The sequence below is a fragment of the Galleria mellonella genome, unplaced genomic scaffold (genome assembly GCF_026898425.1).
Source record: "Galleria mellonella isolate WM207_F2 unplaced genomic scaffold, CSIRO_AGI_GalMel_v1 utg33, whole genome shotgun sequence".
Lineage (NCBI taxonomy): Eukaryota > Metazoa > Arthropoda > Insecta > Lepidoptera > Pyralidae > Galleria > Galleria mellonella.
Genome location: NW_026442079.1, coordinates 4,214,783 through 4,231,599, shown reverse-complemented (window position 1 = coordinate 4,231,599; position 16,817 = coordinate 4,214,783). Strand labels below are relative to the sequence as shown.

Sequence of the window (16,817 nt, the reverse complement as noted above, 5' to 3'; positions counted from 1 at the left end):
CTGATCATTCCATTGATCTATATCGTATCATTGTTTAATAATTCGATGTAATATGTTTCATGATTTTACGATTTAATTCATATAGGATTAAGTAAGTATACAATGGGGCCGATTCTAAGATCTTATGCTCTAAACATGTTTCTTAATAAAAGATATTATTATAGAGACATTTTAGAATAAAACGCTATTATGTCGTTTTTGACCCTGCTGACTGTTCCACACACAAACTTGTATATCGCTCTTGGTAAAAATGTTTATCGAAATTTTGGGCTTTTGAAAAAACCTATATACCTAAATATATTTATTTTTATATTAAAAATGTGAAATATAGTTAGATAGATTAAAAAATTATGTATTCAAGCTACTTTGCATGCAGGTTATTACATATTTTACACAATTTAGAAATGTCAAAAATCATTAATATTGAACTTATCTTCTTTATTTGTAATTATTATTTAAGTAATTTTAAAAAATATACTCTAATGTCAAAAGTAACAATCGAACCAATTCCTATATTTTATATAAGTTTTACCACTGATATATAATAAATAATAAGAGAAGTACGCTCTGATCCCTTGTTCATAAAAAAATCAAACCTCTCATAAACCTTTGTTAGCTAATGAAGTGCTTTGTCCTTTTTCACTTAATTCTCAATTTGAAAGACAGTGACAAAACACTTTAATAGTTCAAATACGCTTAGTTAGTTTTTATGAATAAAGGGGTAATAAACAAATCTCAATAGTAAGTTTAATTTTGTGTTTAAGACACAAATTAAACTTGAGTTTAATTCAAATGTACACTTATCAAAGAGTTACTGTAATTTTAGCTCAATCGATGCTCGATTTAAAATGATATCAAGACGTTTACTAGAAATTAAAAAAAATTAATGTAAGGCACTGTCTTGAACCGCTATTCTATCAAAGTAGTTATGATGTTGAAAAAGGCTAAACTGAATCGGTCCCAATGTTATTTTTTTAATATAGCTAATATACAGCGTATTGTATCGAGTTGTAGGCGTATAATTTATTAAATATGTAAAATAAAATATTTCAAGCACATTTGATTATTATAAATTTTGATTAATCACTGCAGCTAATAACAACGGAATTATTCACTCTTAAAATGTGAAAAAATTTAGTCATTCAAAATAAGTAATTTTAGTTTTATTAGAATGTGTACATTATAAATTGTCCCTTTCATGTATTTTCAAGTACTTATTGTTTACAATTAATATTGTTAGGCTCATTATAAGGTTAGCCATTAAAAACATGTATTGATTTGATAACATACCTGCCATGCAAAACGTACAAACGTCGGTTGCCATTATAGGTTTAGTTATATTTTTTATTATTGTCTTTGCTTTATTTTTGTGCGTTGTATGAGCTCCGTACTGTATTAAATATTTTAATGGAAAAGGGAATAAAAAGTAGATTAATTACGAATGTATTTGATCTCGTTTTTTAATTTAATCCACCGTCTAGTCCAAATATTGCCATGAAAAAGCATTACTCGTATTTGCATGTAGTATTTTTTATGATAACTTATATGTATATCTTAAAAGGCAGCCTTATTTCAAAATATAAAGTCTTTTTTTTTTAATATTAGATATCTCATAGACATTAATCATCCTTTTTAATTTTTTCCTAATTTTATTTTGGACTAATAATGATTAGAACGTACTTACAGCATACAGTACGAGTCTTATGACGATATAACGAAGACACATTAAACACCTCCTTTTTAATTCAGATATAGCTAAATTATAAAATATTTTTAGGTTGAAATTATGTTTACTAAATTATATGTTGCTACAAAACTTATTTATTACGCACAGCTATTATTTACTTATAAGCGTATACAGATATTGTGTACCTTGTTACCTGAATACATTCCATACATCAGACTGAAATGTAAATGAATTATATGTATTTATTCAATAAATACGTAAAGACCCAACTAATATTTTAAATTTGACATCAGTATATTCATTCAATTTAATATATGAAGAATCTCATATTTTGTAAATATACATAAGTATGATTCACTATGTATTATATAAGAAATTACAAATTATATTGTCATTATATAAATATGCGTCGACTATTAGACTCAGAGGACACTTCGCATTTCTTTTATGTTCAATGCCCGTGTTCTAATAGTATTTGAAATATTGCTAGCATTATACGCCATTACAGTACTGGAGGCTCTGCTGGGCTTTTTATCAGAAAAATAACTGTCATAAACATACACACACATTCCATTAAGTTTATAGTCCGGTAGTTGATTGAACGTTATCGAAACTTATCAAAATGATCGGATTAAATTGCGATGTTGTATGCTGTCTCTGTAGTCTATGCTAATCTCAATACCTCATAATTTTGTTTGTTCATCATATTTCACATATTGTAGGTGTCATTGACATTTATAAAATTAATATGAAATTATGGTTAATTAAATATGGTTATTATATTATAGAATTATGCATGCTAGATTCGTTTGTTTCTTTAAGTGCTTTTTGTATTGTAAAATTTAATATATGCACTATATTTTAAATAATACTCAAAAGTCTGCTCAATAAAAATTTTAAGAACTTATTGTTCAAAAGAAAATATTTGTCGCATTATTTGCATCCATTTGAAAATGTTTCGTATTATTTATGAAAACAAAACCTATAGTAAGTGTAGTAATTAGAGTTTTGTCATTTTCTATGAAATAAGAGTACGACTCAAAAGAAAGAGATGAAACACTACATAAGCTAAAAGAGGTTTGTCGGTTAAACATTCTTATAGTTACGAATACGAATAGACTAGAAACTGATAATCAAATTGATATTTAACGTTATGAAATTATCATGACCGCTCTTAATAGTTGGGGCGATAATGGGTGAATAAAACACATGTAGTATGTAGTCTACAGAGTATATTATTTTACGACACCTGTTTAAAATGATAACCATCACCTATCAACAAATACTCTTCTTTAATCCACGAAACAAGCGCCCAATGATTCGATTTTTCGCTCTGCACATTTCTATCTTGCCGAAAGTAACAGTTGTTCCTGTCAATCCTTGGCTTTTATTCTAATATATTACACGTTCAACATTTATCATTTCATCTGCTTATGTGAATATTTATTTCTATTTTAACTAGAAAACTATAATCTGTCTTAATAGAACTCAATGAATTTATAAGGCTATGACGTGTCTTTGAAAATAAAAGTCTTACAGTATGTTTCATACCTCTTAACACTACTTCTAATAATAAGTTTATTTTGCAAAAACAGTTCATCAATTAATTAATAATACTACATATTACACGTTCAAATCATTCCTTCAACTTGATTTGTCAAATACATACTTAGAGAGGTATAGATGTGTATCCAAAAGCTCTGTCATGAAATTGATCGCATATTTTTAAGGAATAATGGTGTAACTGGCATAATAATGTTTCAGGAAGCTACTAAAAAGTGGCGCAGCTGAGTTAGATTTCTTACTCAATTTAACGTTATAAGTATAACATATTGTGTTGTTATTACCTCATGCTTTGACTAATTAATGTTTTGATATCGGAGTGAAGTGGCGTATGTGAATTACGATTTTCGAGCTGCATTTTGTCCATTGTTGCTACATTTCGCCGAGCGTTATTATCTACATCAAGAGTCAGGACATAAACTTACCGCCTTTATTGTTTTTTAATTAAGTTTAAATAATGATATTTTTAATACATACGTACCTATTATTTATTATACGATTATAATGACTTCTTTTAATTTTTAATTTATATTTTATTTGATACAAAACTTGAAAATTGATATAAAAAATGTTGATATGTTTGTATTATTATTACCAATTTGCAAATAATAAAAATCTATGACTATATCTCAGGGATGGAATAATGACCGGATTATCTGTTGTAGAATATGTTGAACCAATGAATTAGAAACAGCGCTTGGCGTCTTGTTTCTTTTTTATATTTATGGTTTAATGATGATGGATATGTTTAAGACATTATGTTACTATTAATAAAAGATATTTTACATTCCCACCGACTGTTTATTTCCATGATGATTGTCAATAAACAGTGTGCTCTGTACTTAAGTTTTACATTTAAAACAATGTATGAATTCTTATATGTATTTACAATTTAATGTTATTTTTGTTGTTTTATAAAGATTGTCACTGAATTAAAGAACAAAAAAAATTATCAGCAATATGTTGTTATTATTCGTAGGTCATCTTATCCTTTTTTTTTTAATGCAACCAAAATAGTCGTGTAAATGAGAAAGCTTTAAATATCATATATTAAATATAAAGGCAAATCCTTATTGAAAATTATTGGATTTTACTATTTAGTTATTGTGGTTGATTTTCTTACTGTGTGCTATTTACCTACCTTACACCTACATTTATTTCGTAACAGTGACCATCTTTATAATAATAATTAGATACTTATAGATCTGTAAAAACAGCACCTTTTTCTTTTTAAAAAAGTATTTTAGAATTTGCAATACTTATTTAAATGTTCGTTCTTATCTGTCTATGTGATGATTATATTGTAACTTAAAATGATATGTACCTTGGTCATTTCCATTAAAATATATCATTCTACTACGTATTTTATTTTTTTTTCACTGATACATTGTTATAATATTAATTCACTACATAGTAAAAAATGTGTTTAAATATAATCCGAAACTAGGATATCCGCAAAAAAACCAAAGTAACCGACATAATCCGAAGGATAAGCAAGCTGAAGTGGCAATGGACTAATTACATAACTCGGAAGAACCGACAACCGATGAGAAAAAAAGGTTCTTGAGTGGCGACCCTGTAAGGGTAAACGCAGTGTAGGACGACTCTCCAGTAGATGGAGTGATGACCTCATCAATACATAGCAGGGAGTTTGGATGCGGGTGGCTCAAGACCGATCCTTTTCTATGGGGGAGGCTTATGTCCAACTGTGGACGGATAATGGTTGAAATGATGATGATAGTAAAAAGTATTAATGCCAAGTGCTATGTTTATAGATAGCTATAGTACAAACTTTGCTTAGTTTGCGACTAGATGGCGCTCAGTGATATGCCTATTATTATTATTCGTTTGGATACATATATGCTTTAAAATATAGCTCCGTCATATACAGGTACTATGCAAGCGGGGTTTATATATTATTTTTTCATTTTATATAACATATATTAAAAAAAAAGACAAATTGAAGTTTTGGTTTTTATTTAACATTTATATACAATTTTATGTTAAACTGACAACAAATGGCAATTAACTAACTAATTTTATTTAGATATACCAATAACAGTTTAATTGCTATAGTAAATGTAGATTATTATATTTAACAATAAACAAAATACTTAAACATTAACACCTCATTGGCGTCCCATCGGGATTTGTAGGTATTTTAGGCTTGCACACCTTTTTCTTACCCTCTGAACTGCTTACCATTGTACACGTAAAAGTAAAATATCCACAAGATGAGGATTTTGTATAATATGTATGTGAGTATTGCTTACGGATGTTGTTTTCACTATCTAAATCACGTGTTACTGACTTTGAAACTGAGACGTAGCGGTTATCGACAGGTTTAGAATTATAGAGTGATCTTAAGTCTTTAGGATGTACACTTTTGCTGTATCGCTCTGGATATATATATTTTATTTTACCTGTACCTGGAGTAAGAGTTACTGTTTGAGCTTGTGATGGTGAACCTCTTGACCCTACTACATAAGTTTTGTCTTTAGATGCAACGGATTTCACACTGCCTGTAAAACCTACTGGAATTACGTATCCTCCCATACCTGGTACTCGTTCTCCAGGTTGATATATTTTACTTTCATCTGGACGTTCGGATTTTATTTGTGTAATTTTTGCATCTTGATTCTTTAGTGAGCCTATTAATATATGTTGTGTGTTACCGCCAGTAGTCTGTCGAACATCCAAACCCTTTTGACTCGGACTATGAAGGGATTCATGAGTTACATCTGATTCGCGGGCGTAGTTATCGTAAATACTATATTCTCCTTGTTCTGTTTGACCAGCATCATTTCCGTCAGCAACATCTTCTAAGTCATATTCTTCTGTGGGATTATCGTCAACGTTGTATTCATAATCGCCATTATTACCATAAGCTGATGGAAAAGCACGTCTGTTTCCAACTATCGGTGATACATTAGTAGTGTTTAATGGCTCCAATGACTTATGATGATCAGAATGAGTGTGGTCAGAATTTTTTTCTTCGGACGGTCTTAGAGGTTCTTCATAAATTCTTTCTGTCGTCAATTCTACGTCAAACGGTGTAGTTGATAAAGTATCTGTTTCAGCATCATAAACATTAATATTTGTATTATTTTTATCATAAACATCTATTTTATCGAAAGGCTGTAGATTAGAAAATACAGCATCCTTATCTAAACTTGCTCCAGCCTGAGCGGCCCCGTTGTATGTGATACCATACTTGAAAGTACCTCTTAATTGTGATTGTGATGTGCCCATCCGACCGCTTGAATGTGCTGAAGCTGTGCCACCTCCTACAAAAGGTCTTGTAATAAGATCGTGTGACTTATCTCCTTCTTTATAAGGTGTGAAACCAATTTGCGCCTGAGATGAAGTACTACCAGGCCCTCGAGCTTGTGCATCTGCGACTCCTCCTTTTAGACTGCCTTGCACTTGAGTATTAGAAGAATGCATGATTCCACTACTTTGTGAATCTGTCTGTATAGAACCCGTTTCAGAACCGAGTTCAACGGCAGCTTGTGATTTATTCTTTTTACCCCTGCCTGAAGCATTACTAGAAGCTCCTCTTTTACTGCCTGATACTTGACTTTCTGCTCCTTTATTATCATCGCTGATTGAAGCTTGTGCTGAAAAAGATCCGGTGCCCGTGTATGTACCTTGAACATTAGTTTCTGCGCGGCTTTTGTCGTTACCACCATTTGAAGATGCAGTAGCAACAGTTCCATTTGCTCCTTGTGAAACACTAGCTTCAGCTTGTGAATCATCGCCGTCTGTTAGTATGGAATTAGAATCTATGACATTTTGTGGTTCTCCTGAAACAAACAATCACTAGGTTAATGTAATATTTTTTTCACTGTTTGTTTATTTACTGGGATATTTTTACATAGACTACTTATATAAATTTATCTAAGGATTAGTTTAAAGCACCATAAATGACAGTACGCCTTAGAAAAATATACTTATTTTTACATATATAAATTTTCAATACGCAAATTATCTGTGTATAGCTTAGAAATGTTAAAATCTAGTTAAAAAAAGTTAGAATTAATAACTTAGGTTTTTACCGTCAAGCATATGTCTTTCTCTATTTCATTTAGTATATGTAAACTAAATTTCATAACTGTTGGTTAAGCCGCTAAGGCACTCTCAATTTATGCCCCCTACGCGAAAAAGTGCAAATGTAGTTAGTATTATTATATTATATATAGTTACATCTATCTAGAGAGAATAAGCAGGAAATAGTTTCTACCTTTACGTACATTTCTTGATTCATCTATTTACATAGTCCGTTTCTAATGTCTGAACCTAAACATAACAATTTTTCTTTATCTATGATGCAAGTTTTAATTAATTATTAATTGATGAATTGGGTATTAGTACATCATAAATAGTATAATATTTTTTAGTTATCGAAACTTACCAGTGAGATCTACACCCTGACCCGTCTTCTGAAAATATAAAAAGAATGTATAATTTAAGTATAAAATAACGTAATAATATGTATTGGCAATACTAGCCATATCATACTTAAAGGGGGGATGAATTGCTAGTAATGGGGTCTAGGAACCCTTGGAGTGGAGGAGATGAACCTGATAAGTTGTATTGCTAGCTAGCAATACATCTTATCAGGTTCATCTTCACGCGGTTCCCTTTAGAAATCATCGTGATTAAACCGTCACTATGGGCCAACTAATTTGCTTTCATACTCACCTATTACTCACTGGTGTCCCGCCAACGTATACCGATAACGGACGGTCAGGTACTAATCAATACTATTTGTCAGAAATAGAAAAGGACGAGGATTATTAGTAACGACTGGAAAGAATTGAGCTTAATTGTTGGAGAATTCATCTTAATTGGCCAATTAATTAAACTTCACTAGAGGGAGACTTTATACAAAAGTCGGTTGCTTGGGCACCTCTGTCCCTTTCGTGTTTCTATCGTGAAACAGTTGTGTTTGCAAGGCTGTGTTTCGGATTGAAGGGTGGGATATGACAGTCAATTTACGGGGTATAGAGGAATAACACTTGAGTCCTCAGGAATGGTAACGTCCATGCGTTGCCATGCTATTGTAATTGGTAACATGGGTGAAACAATATATTCCGTTATGTCCCTGGTACTACTCATGTCTACAGGCGACGGTTACCATTTTCCATCAGGTGGGCCGTTAGCTTGTTTGCCATTCCAAGTTGTAAAAAAAAAACATTTCGTATGAACTTAATAATTTACTGGTACCCAGCCAGCATCACTAAGAGCGCAGAAGGGATTATTATTTAATGTCTGTCACTTAAAAAACAGGCCCCGTGCGAATATGCCCTTTACGCATACGCGGTACATTAAAAATTTGCTACGTTACAGAAACATTAAATTGATCGCATTAATATTGATACTTTGGGGGGGTTTGATCGTAGATCAGTGTTTTTGTTTCTTTTATTTATTAGGATTATATTTAATAATCTATTTTAAATGCTACAATTCCAAAAATAATAACAATTCTTACCCTTTGGTCGTCGTATCCTGTTCCTTGAGTTTGACCATATTGTACATTATTTTGACCAACTGAATTTCCTTCGTTATATGAATAACCATTGTGTCCATTGGGTATTTGTTGCCCCGTTGACCCTCTCATTCCATTATTATATGGTGTTTGCTGTCCTATACCGCCAGTTCCATAGGGTATTTGTTGTGTTAGTGTACCCGTCGAACCAGTGTCGTATGGTAATTGCTGTCCTGTAGTTCCTGTTCCATAAGGTATTTGTTGTCCTGTTGTGCCAGTTCCGTATGGTGCTTGTTGCCCTGTATTTCCAGGTCCATAAGGTACTTGTTGACCTATAGTGCCAGTTCCAAACGCTGTTTGTTGATCTGTAGTGCCCGTTCCATATGGCATTTGTTGACCTGTAGTGCCAGTTCCATATGGTATTTGTTGGCCTGTAGTACCAGTTCCATACGGTGTTTGTTGGCCTGTAGTGCCTGTTCCATATGGCATTTGTTGATCTATAGTGCCAGTACCATACGGTGTTTGTTGACCTGTAGTACCTGTTCCATATGGCGTTTGTTGACCTGTAGTGCCAGTATCATACGGTGTTCGTTGGCCTGTAGTACCTGTTCCATATGGTGTTTGTTGACCTGTAGTGCCAGTTCCATACGGTATTTGTTGACCTGTAGTGTCAGTTCCATACGGTATTTGTTGACCTCTCGTGCCTGTCCCATAAGGCGTTTGTTGACCTGTAGGGCCAGTTCCATACGGTGTTTGTTGACCTGTAGTGCCAGTTCCAAATGGCGCTTGTTGGCTTGTAGGGCCCGTTCCATAAGGCGTTTGTTGACCTGAAATTCCTGTTCCATATGGCGTTTGTTGATCTGTAGTACCAGTTCCATATGGCACTCGTTGACCTGTAGTGCCAGTTCCATATGGTGTTTGTTGGCCTGTAATACCTGTTCCATATGGTACATTTTGTCCTGTTGTACTACTTCCATATGGTATTTGTTGACTTGTTACGCTAGTTCCATATGGTGTTTGTTGACCCGTTGTGCTAATCCCATATGGTATTTGCTGTCCAGTGGTATCAGTCGCATATGGTGTCTGTTGAGCTGTATGCCCATGTCCGTATGGCACCTGCTGTCCGGTGGTGCCTGTTCCATATGGCGCCTGCTGCCCAGTTGTACCTGTTCCATATGGTGCTTGTTGTCCAGTAGTGCCTGTTCCATATGGTGCCTGCTGCACCGTAGAACCTGTTCCATATGGTGCCGTAGGACCTGTTACATACGGTGTCTGCTGTCCAGTAACACTGGTTCCATATGGCATCTGTTGTCTCTTAGATTCAGCATCAAATGGTATCTGCTGTTTGGTAGTTCCATAAGGTATTTGTTGTCCCATAGTACTAGAACCATATGGCCCATTAACACTTTGTATCCCAGCATCGTAGGGCTTCAAGCGAGAATCGTATAATCCTTGTTGGCCATTTTGACTACTTGGTTGTAAACTATAACCCCCTGAACCATAGTTAGGATTAACTATGCAACAATAATAGATTGAACCGTCACTGCCTTGTATGGGACCCGAAGCTAAAGGCCAATTACTACCTATAAGCCCCTTTCCATTAGCACTGGGTATTGAAGGACCACCAGGAATATAACCTCCTGTAGTTTGAGAAAATAAATTCCGTTGACCGTTTTGAATATTATTTGGTATTCCACCTTGTGCAGTGGGACCGCTTGGCACTGTTCCAGGTAAATTCCCTCCAGGTCTCAAACCTTGTACAGATCTGGAATCTATATTGGGTTGCCCTCCTTGCGAGATAATTCCAGGTGTCAATCCTTGTAAGCTGATACCAGGCTGACCTCTCTGTGAATCTGTTCCAGGAATAGTTCCTCCAGGAGTCATCCCATGTAATACATTAGTGGGCATTCTTTCGTGTAAAACAGATCCGGGTTGAGACTGTGGAACCTGTCCTTGAAGACCATTGTTTCCCCTTTGAGATTCCCCAACAGGTATTTGACCCTGTGAAATAGTTCCAGGTGCGCCTTGAAAACCAATTCCTGGTTTTCCTATTTGCAAACCATCACTGGGTATAACTCCTCGCATACTTCCATGAAAATCACCCCCTGGTGTTACTCCTTGAACTCCTCCATCTGGTGCTCTTATATGATTTGTTGGATATGTTCTTCCTGGTATAATTTGATTAGGAGTGTAAGTATTAGCTGGTACTTCGCCATTGTTCCGTCCTTGATTTGATCCATTCGTATGAAATCCTCCATGGCCTCCACTGGGTGAGCCTCCTTGATTTCCATATTGATTCTGAATCAAGTTTTTATCTGGACTCCCTTGGTTAGATGCTGGTACATTCCCACCAGGTTTAATACCTTGAGATATTAATCCATTTTCACCAGTTTGTCCAGGCCTTCGACTTAAATTTGCAGCATCTATATCCGAACGACCATAGCATTCATCACAACTAGGATCATATATAGTTTGACTTTGAGCTTGCCCCATGCCGCTATTGCCACCTGTAACATTTTATCACTTAGTCTATTCAAAGAACTCCTTTAAAATTATTTTGATCGATATGTTTTAATAAACATGTATAACTAAACCTAAGATATCTTTAAAAAATAATATACATATGGATTCATCATATTTCTACTGATAACTTACCCGTAATAAATGATAATAGCTTTTCACCATAGTTAATATATATATTATCCAATGTAAAGACCATTTAGCATTAATTGTCTATGGATAGAGACAGGGTTTAATCCCATGACCCATATTGGTTTCGTATTTACACTATTAAAATCGCTCTTTTAGTGGTATCGTTATGTTAACTGTTAACATATTAGCGATAATACTTACTAACGCTAGCCCTTGAAGAATCTGCAGCAGAATGTGCTTCAGCTTTGCCTTCATCTTTTCCGTTACCCCTTTCTATCGCTAGATACTGCGATTGAGTTTGTCCCCGGTATCGACCCCTCGGACTATAACCAGTCTGCCGTCGTTCTCTATATATGCTTCTGAATGCATCAGTATTATCAGTTAAGTGAAATCCTTCTTTTGTTACAACCATTAGTGTATTGCAGAATATGGGTCTAGATTTTAGGTTTCCATGTAACGGCTTTACCTGTTACAACATTATAATAATTATTATAATTAGTTAGACTGTTCTAGGCATAGTCACGAATTTGTATAATTGAGAATTGTCATTTTCTGAATTATACGTATGGGTATTCGATATTTCCTTGACACATTTAATTAAGTTCTTGGTCCAAATATGATAATAAATTGTGCAACAAAATAGGCCAAGGAAATAAACTCAACCTTGACAAATTATGTTATCATCTATATTGGTGTGGGACAACGATAGTAATATTGCATAAAAATATAATATTTATTGTATAGGTCCTGTACGATGCGTATTCTTTAATTACACACATATTTTTCTAACATAGTGCAAAGAAATAAGCTTTACCTTAAGCTACTTAGTTGATTATAATTATTTTGTTTAATTATTAGCAATCTCCGACTGTCAATATAATATATACTAATATGGCAGGTTGTAGAATTTTTGGTAATATTAATAGTAGTCAGTATTCGAATGTTGGCAGTCGCACGTATACTAATGATAGCGGAATTAAAATAATTTTAATCAACTAAGCAGTGACGGTCTTCTGTAAAGTTACATCCAATTCAGTAGAATATTTTTACTCATATATTATATAAATCTTAGATTCTGACTTTAAGGTTTCATGTTAAGACGGGTTAGAGGACATATGTTTTTTTTTTACAACACAGGGGGCAAACGAGCATGCGGCTCACCTGATGGTAAGTGACTACCGCCGCCCATGATCACCCACAACACCAGCGGCATTGCAGGTGTGCTGCCGGTCTTTTAAAAAGGAATATACTCTTTTCTTGAAGGTTATGTTGTCGTATCGGTTCGGAAATACTGCTGCTGGAAGTTGATTCCAAAGAATGGTTGTGCGTGGAAGAAAGTGCCTTGAAAAACGCACGGTGGAAGACCGCCACTCATCCAGATGATTGGGATGAAACTTTAGTTTGTGGCGGGTTGTACGGTGGTGAAAATCAGCAGCAGGTATCAATCCGAACAATTCCTCAGAACACTCCCCATGATAAATTCGGTAGAAGATGCACAGAGATGCAACATCTCTGCGCAGTTTCAGTGTGTCAAGTCGGACAGTAAGGCGTTGACTATCGATAATTCGAGCCGCCCGACTTTGAATGCGGTCTAATGGAAGGAGTTGGTACTGTGGCGCTCCTGCCCACAGGTGAGAACAGTATTCTATATGCAGCCTGACTTGGGCTTTATATAATTTCAGGCGGTGTTCTGGCATGAAATACCGTCTCACCCTATTGAGTACTCCTAATTTTTTGGAAGCTATCTTAGCCTTCTCCTCCAGATGACCGCAAAACTGGACGTCGCAAGATATATCAACGCCCAGAATTCCTAGACTCGACTTTTTATCAAGGGAAGTGCCCTGAAAGTGAGGAGATACGACAAACGGCGTTTTTTTTTTGCGGTAAACGCGTAGACTTGTGTCTTTTTAGGGTTAAAATGGGACAAGATTTTGTTCACCCCAGATCGAAACTTGATGGAGTGAAGTTTCGATTTCAGACACAAGTCTATTCCGGCACTCATCGGTATGTGCCCGCGAGATCTTTGCATGACCGGTATATAATGTATCTCCTGTACTGTCGTCTGCATAGCAATGAATATTACTATTAATATATGTAGCTATATGCATTTTCTATATAATAATAATATAGTCATATGCGTGCTTAATTATTTAGATTGGATTAATTAAGTTATGAAAAAAATGCCTTTTCATGTAAATTCTTTGAATATAATAAACGCGAAAGCTTGTAACAATGGATGGATGAATATTTCTTACTTTTTGACGCAAAAACTACTAAACGGATTTAAATAAAATTTGGTACACGGATAGTTTATATTATAACTTAGCATATAGAATGCTTTATGTATTGTATCACGCGGGGTACAGCTTATTCAATTCAGCTCTGCTAATCTTTGATATTCGTGACTGTTGGTCTAATAATTACATATTGATCTATGTATGATATCATAAGATTATAGGTCTACAGTAAAGTATCTAATAATATTTGTTATGGTTCACCTACAATAAATTAACTAGGTACACATAATTTATATTGGATACAAAATAAATGGAGCTGTTTTTTTTTACATTGTACAAGCTTTTGCCCGTTACTTTGTACGCGTGGACATCAACGAATTAGACAAATTTTAGATGATGCATCAAAATGAAACATACACCGATTTTTAAGATATTTCTTTACTGGTACAAAAATTAAAACCTCACCCATTTCTGATAATTCTGATAATTTTAGAATACATAAAATTTCTGAAACTTATTAATTTGGCAAATTTTGGTTATATTAAGGCCGTATATATAGTTTTTTTTTTCTTAAATATTTCCCGTATGCAGACTGGGTCTAATCGTAATTTGATTATATTAAGTAGTAAGATTCTAGATGGTTGATTCTAATTAATCATGCTTTTGTTTATAGATTTATTAAAAGATGTGTTCTGACAAGAGGAATTACTTAGGTATATAATATCTGCTGATCATATAATGTGGTGTTTACATAGAATTTTTTTTTAAATTTAGTATAGAGTGCATTACGTATATAATATTATACAGCAATAATATATCTCTTTTTATTTTAAATTAAATCTTTCATCGAGAAATTAATTTTATAGAAATTTTAGAGATATATTTTTCAAATAAAATCGCCATTAATATATAGCACAATATCTCCGATTCAAACCATAATCAGTTTGTTGAAGCCCGCTAAAATAAAATTCAATTTTTTTTAGCTTTTATTCGGTCATCATTACATCTAGATCGGGCTATGAAAAAGTTATTATAAACCAACAAATATGGTAAACGGATGTTACGAAACATGCATATTATTACCTTACATTTTCATGTTCTACATTAGCTTCATAAAAGACGATACTTGTTTATCGTATTCAAATTAGGTCACCAACACAAGTGTTGAGATTATGATATTAAGTATAAATAGAGCAAAAGTGACAAACCATAAAATTACCTAAACGTAACTAATTATATTTCGCTAAGCATTTTTTACATAAATTCGCAAAGCAAATTTATTAATTTTAAATGAAAATATTAATTCACAAATTTATTAATAGTAGTAGTAGTAGTAAATAAATATAATGTCATTATTAGTGTCTTGATATAAAAATATAAAGTAAAAATATTAAAATTTCATTTAATATTTAGCAGTTTTTATTTGTATATAGTTAGATCAGAATGTATATTATTTCACAACAATATATATTTTAATATATATAATATTTATGTCGTTGTCAGAACACAAACTTTTGTGTGTGTGTGTGTTTTTTGTGTAACTAGAAACATGTCAATGCTTACCATAATAAGTCTTCGGTGAGGATGAATTGGTTTTAGAGCGCTAAAACCGCAAAATTGATTTGTAATAGCCAATGGAGATAAAACGTCGTACATATCCTTCTCATTTTCGAATTTAAATAGCCATGTAACACACATTTGCGAATCGAGATTTTTACATACAATATACTGCTGAAAATAAGAAAAATCTATTAAACTGGTTAAGTTTTCAGAAATATAAATAGGCATTGTTTAAATATTAGTTTCGTCTGAAAATTAGTTTCTCCGTTTTTCAGTCTATAAGATATATGAAAATTTTGTTACATTTCTTACCTGTCTTGCTTGGAGTGCATAAACGCTTAAAGGTATGTTCAATGTAAGTGCCACAAATATAAGTAAGATAACGGAGATAGATAGTAACCGCAACGGCGTCGGCGCGGGCTTCGGCCCTGGACGCGCTAAAACTCGACGCATGCCGATAGGGTGCTGCCCGGCGACGGTCTGCCGAAGTGCGGACGTCGCAGGCGCACTGTCCGCCATCTGACCCTCGCCCGTTCGCAACCCAAGATGAACCCGTATTAGATATAAGTTCACCCACCCAGTTTTAGCGATAGTGTATGAATTTGTCACACTTAATTCGTACGTAGGAAGTCGGTTACATTATCAGATTCAGATTAAGACATTGATTTTACCGTTATATTTTAATATACTTGCCTACTATGAAAAGTATTTTGGGTACGATCTGAATATTCACTGTACATAGGAGAATGAAATAAAAAGTGTTTTTTAATTCCATTTATAATAATCTAAAACAATGTCTAAAGTACGCGATTCCACTGTATGTCAATAATTTTATGTTTAAAATATGTACCTATATAATTAATAACGCAATAGGCACTTAGATAAGCGGATGAGACGACAAGCTCATACCATGATTACTTATTAGGAGATATTTAACCTAAAAATAATTCTACTTACCTTAATTAAAGAGTTTTCAATGATGTATGTGACTATTAAGTCAAAACAATATCATATATCAAAACTCACTAGTTTTGCGCCATTATAAAAACTTATTTCCATTTACTTTCTTGGGATAGTAAACACTAATAACTATTTATAACCTAAATAATCCGATATATGAATGAATGAATGAATGAATGAATGAATGAACGGTTTATTTTCTCTTCACAAAAGGAAATATATATATATATATATATATATATATATATATATATATATATATATATATATATATATCTTCTCAGTCCAAACTGTACCGTTTATTCCAAATACTTGTACTACATTTGACATACATTCATAGGCAGTATCATTATTATAATAATTACCTAAACACTGATAAAACCCATCTCGAATTTGTTGGATCGTATGACGTTATTTTTACGCAAGCTAAATGATTAAGTAGTTTTAATTCATATGAGAATAATTACAATAAAAAAATCTCTCGACCTACCCCACAAAGAATATGGCGTGAAAATAAACTGAAAATTTATTTATTATAAATTCTTTTAAGTAAATATTTTTACTAATACGCACCCCACTCGTCTAGAAAATTGAAATTTTGTTTTAATATATGAGGAGATGTATATGACGGAAACTAACCATCTAATTAGAAAGGTGTATATATTAT

The 16,817-nt window shown here is 33.3% G+C and overlaps 1 protein-coding gene across 2 annotated transcripts; it reads right to left on the bottom strand.

Annotated features, from left to right (window-relative positions):
* Positions 1 to 5,210: 5,210 nt before the first annotated feature.
* Positions 5,211 to 15,805, bottom strand: LOC113517748 (apomucin-like). Of its 2 annotated transcripts, none has more exons than XM_052896667.1 (6): positions 15,503 to 15,805; positions 15,194 to 15,361; positions 11,595 to 11,859; positions 8,745 to 11,248; positions 7,665 to 7,692; positions 5,211 to 7,056 (listed from the first exon to the last, which is right to left on the bottom strand). In XM_052896667.1, exons 1-6 carry the CDS (start codon positions 15,707 to 15,709, stop codon positions 5,372 to 5,374), a joined length of 4,857 nt encoding a protein of 1,618 aa, XP_052752627.1. In that variant the 5' UTR covers positions 15,710 to 15,805; the 3' UTR covers positions 5,211 to 5,371. The 2 variants fall into 2 exon arrangements, with proteins under 2 accessions (XP_052752627.1, XP_052752628.1); XM_052896668.1 differs by having other exon boundaries at positions 15,194 to 15,358.
* Between the last annotated feature and the right edge of the window lie 1,012 nt (positions 15,806 to 16,817).

What these genes read in the sequence shown, in the direction of transcription:
- LOC113517748 (XM_052896667.1), bottom strand. Translation starts at nt 15,709, where the DNA reads ATGGCGGACAGTGCGCCTGCGACGTCCGCACTTCGGCAGACCGTCGCC. An exon ending in CTCACCGAAGACTTATTATG is followed by an intron (nt 11,860 to 15,193) that starts GTAAGCATTGAC and finishes ATGTTGTAACAG; the next exon opens with GTAAAGCCGTTACATGGAAA. An exon ending in CAGGATACGACGACCAAAGG is followed by an intron (nt 7,693 to 8,744) that starts GTAAGAATTGTT and finishes TTATATTTTCAG; the next exon opens with AAGACGGGTCAGGGTGTAGA.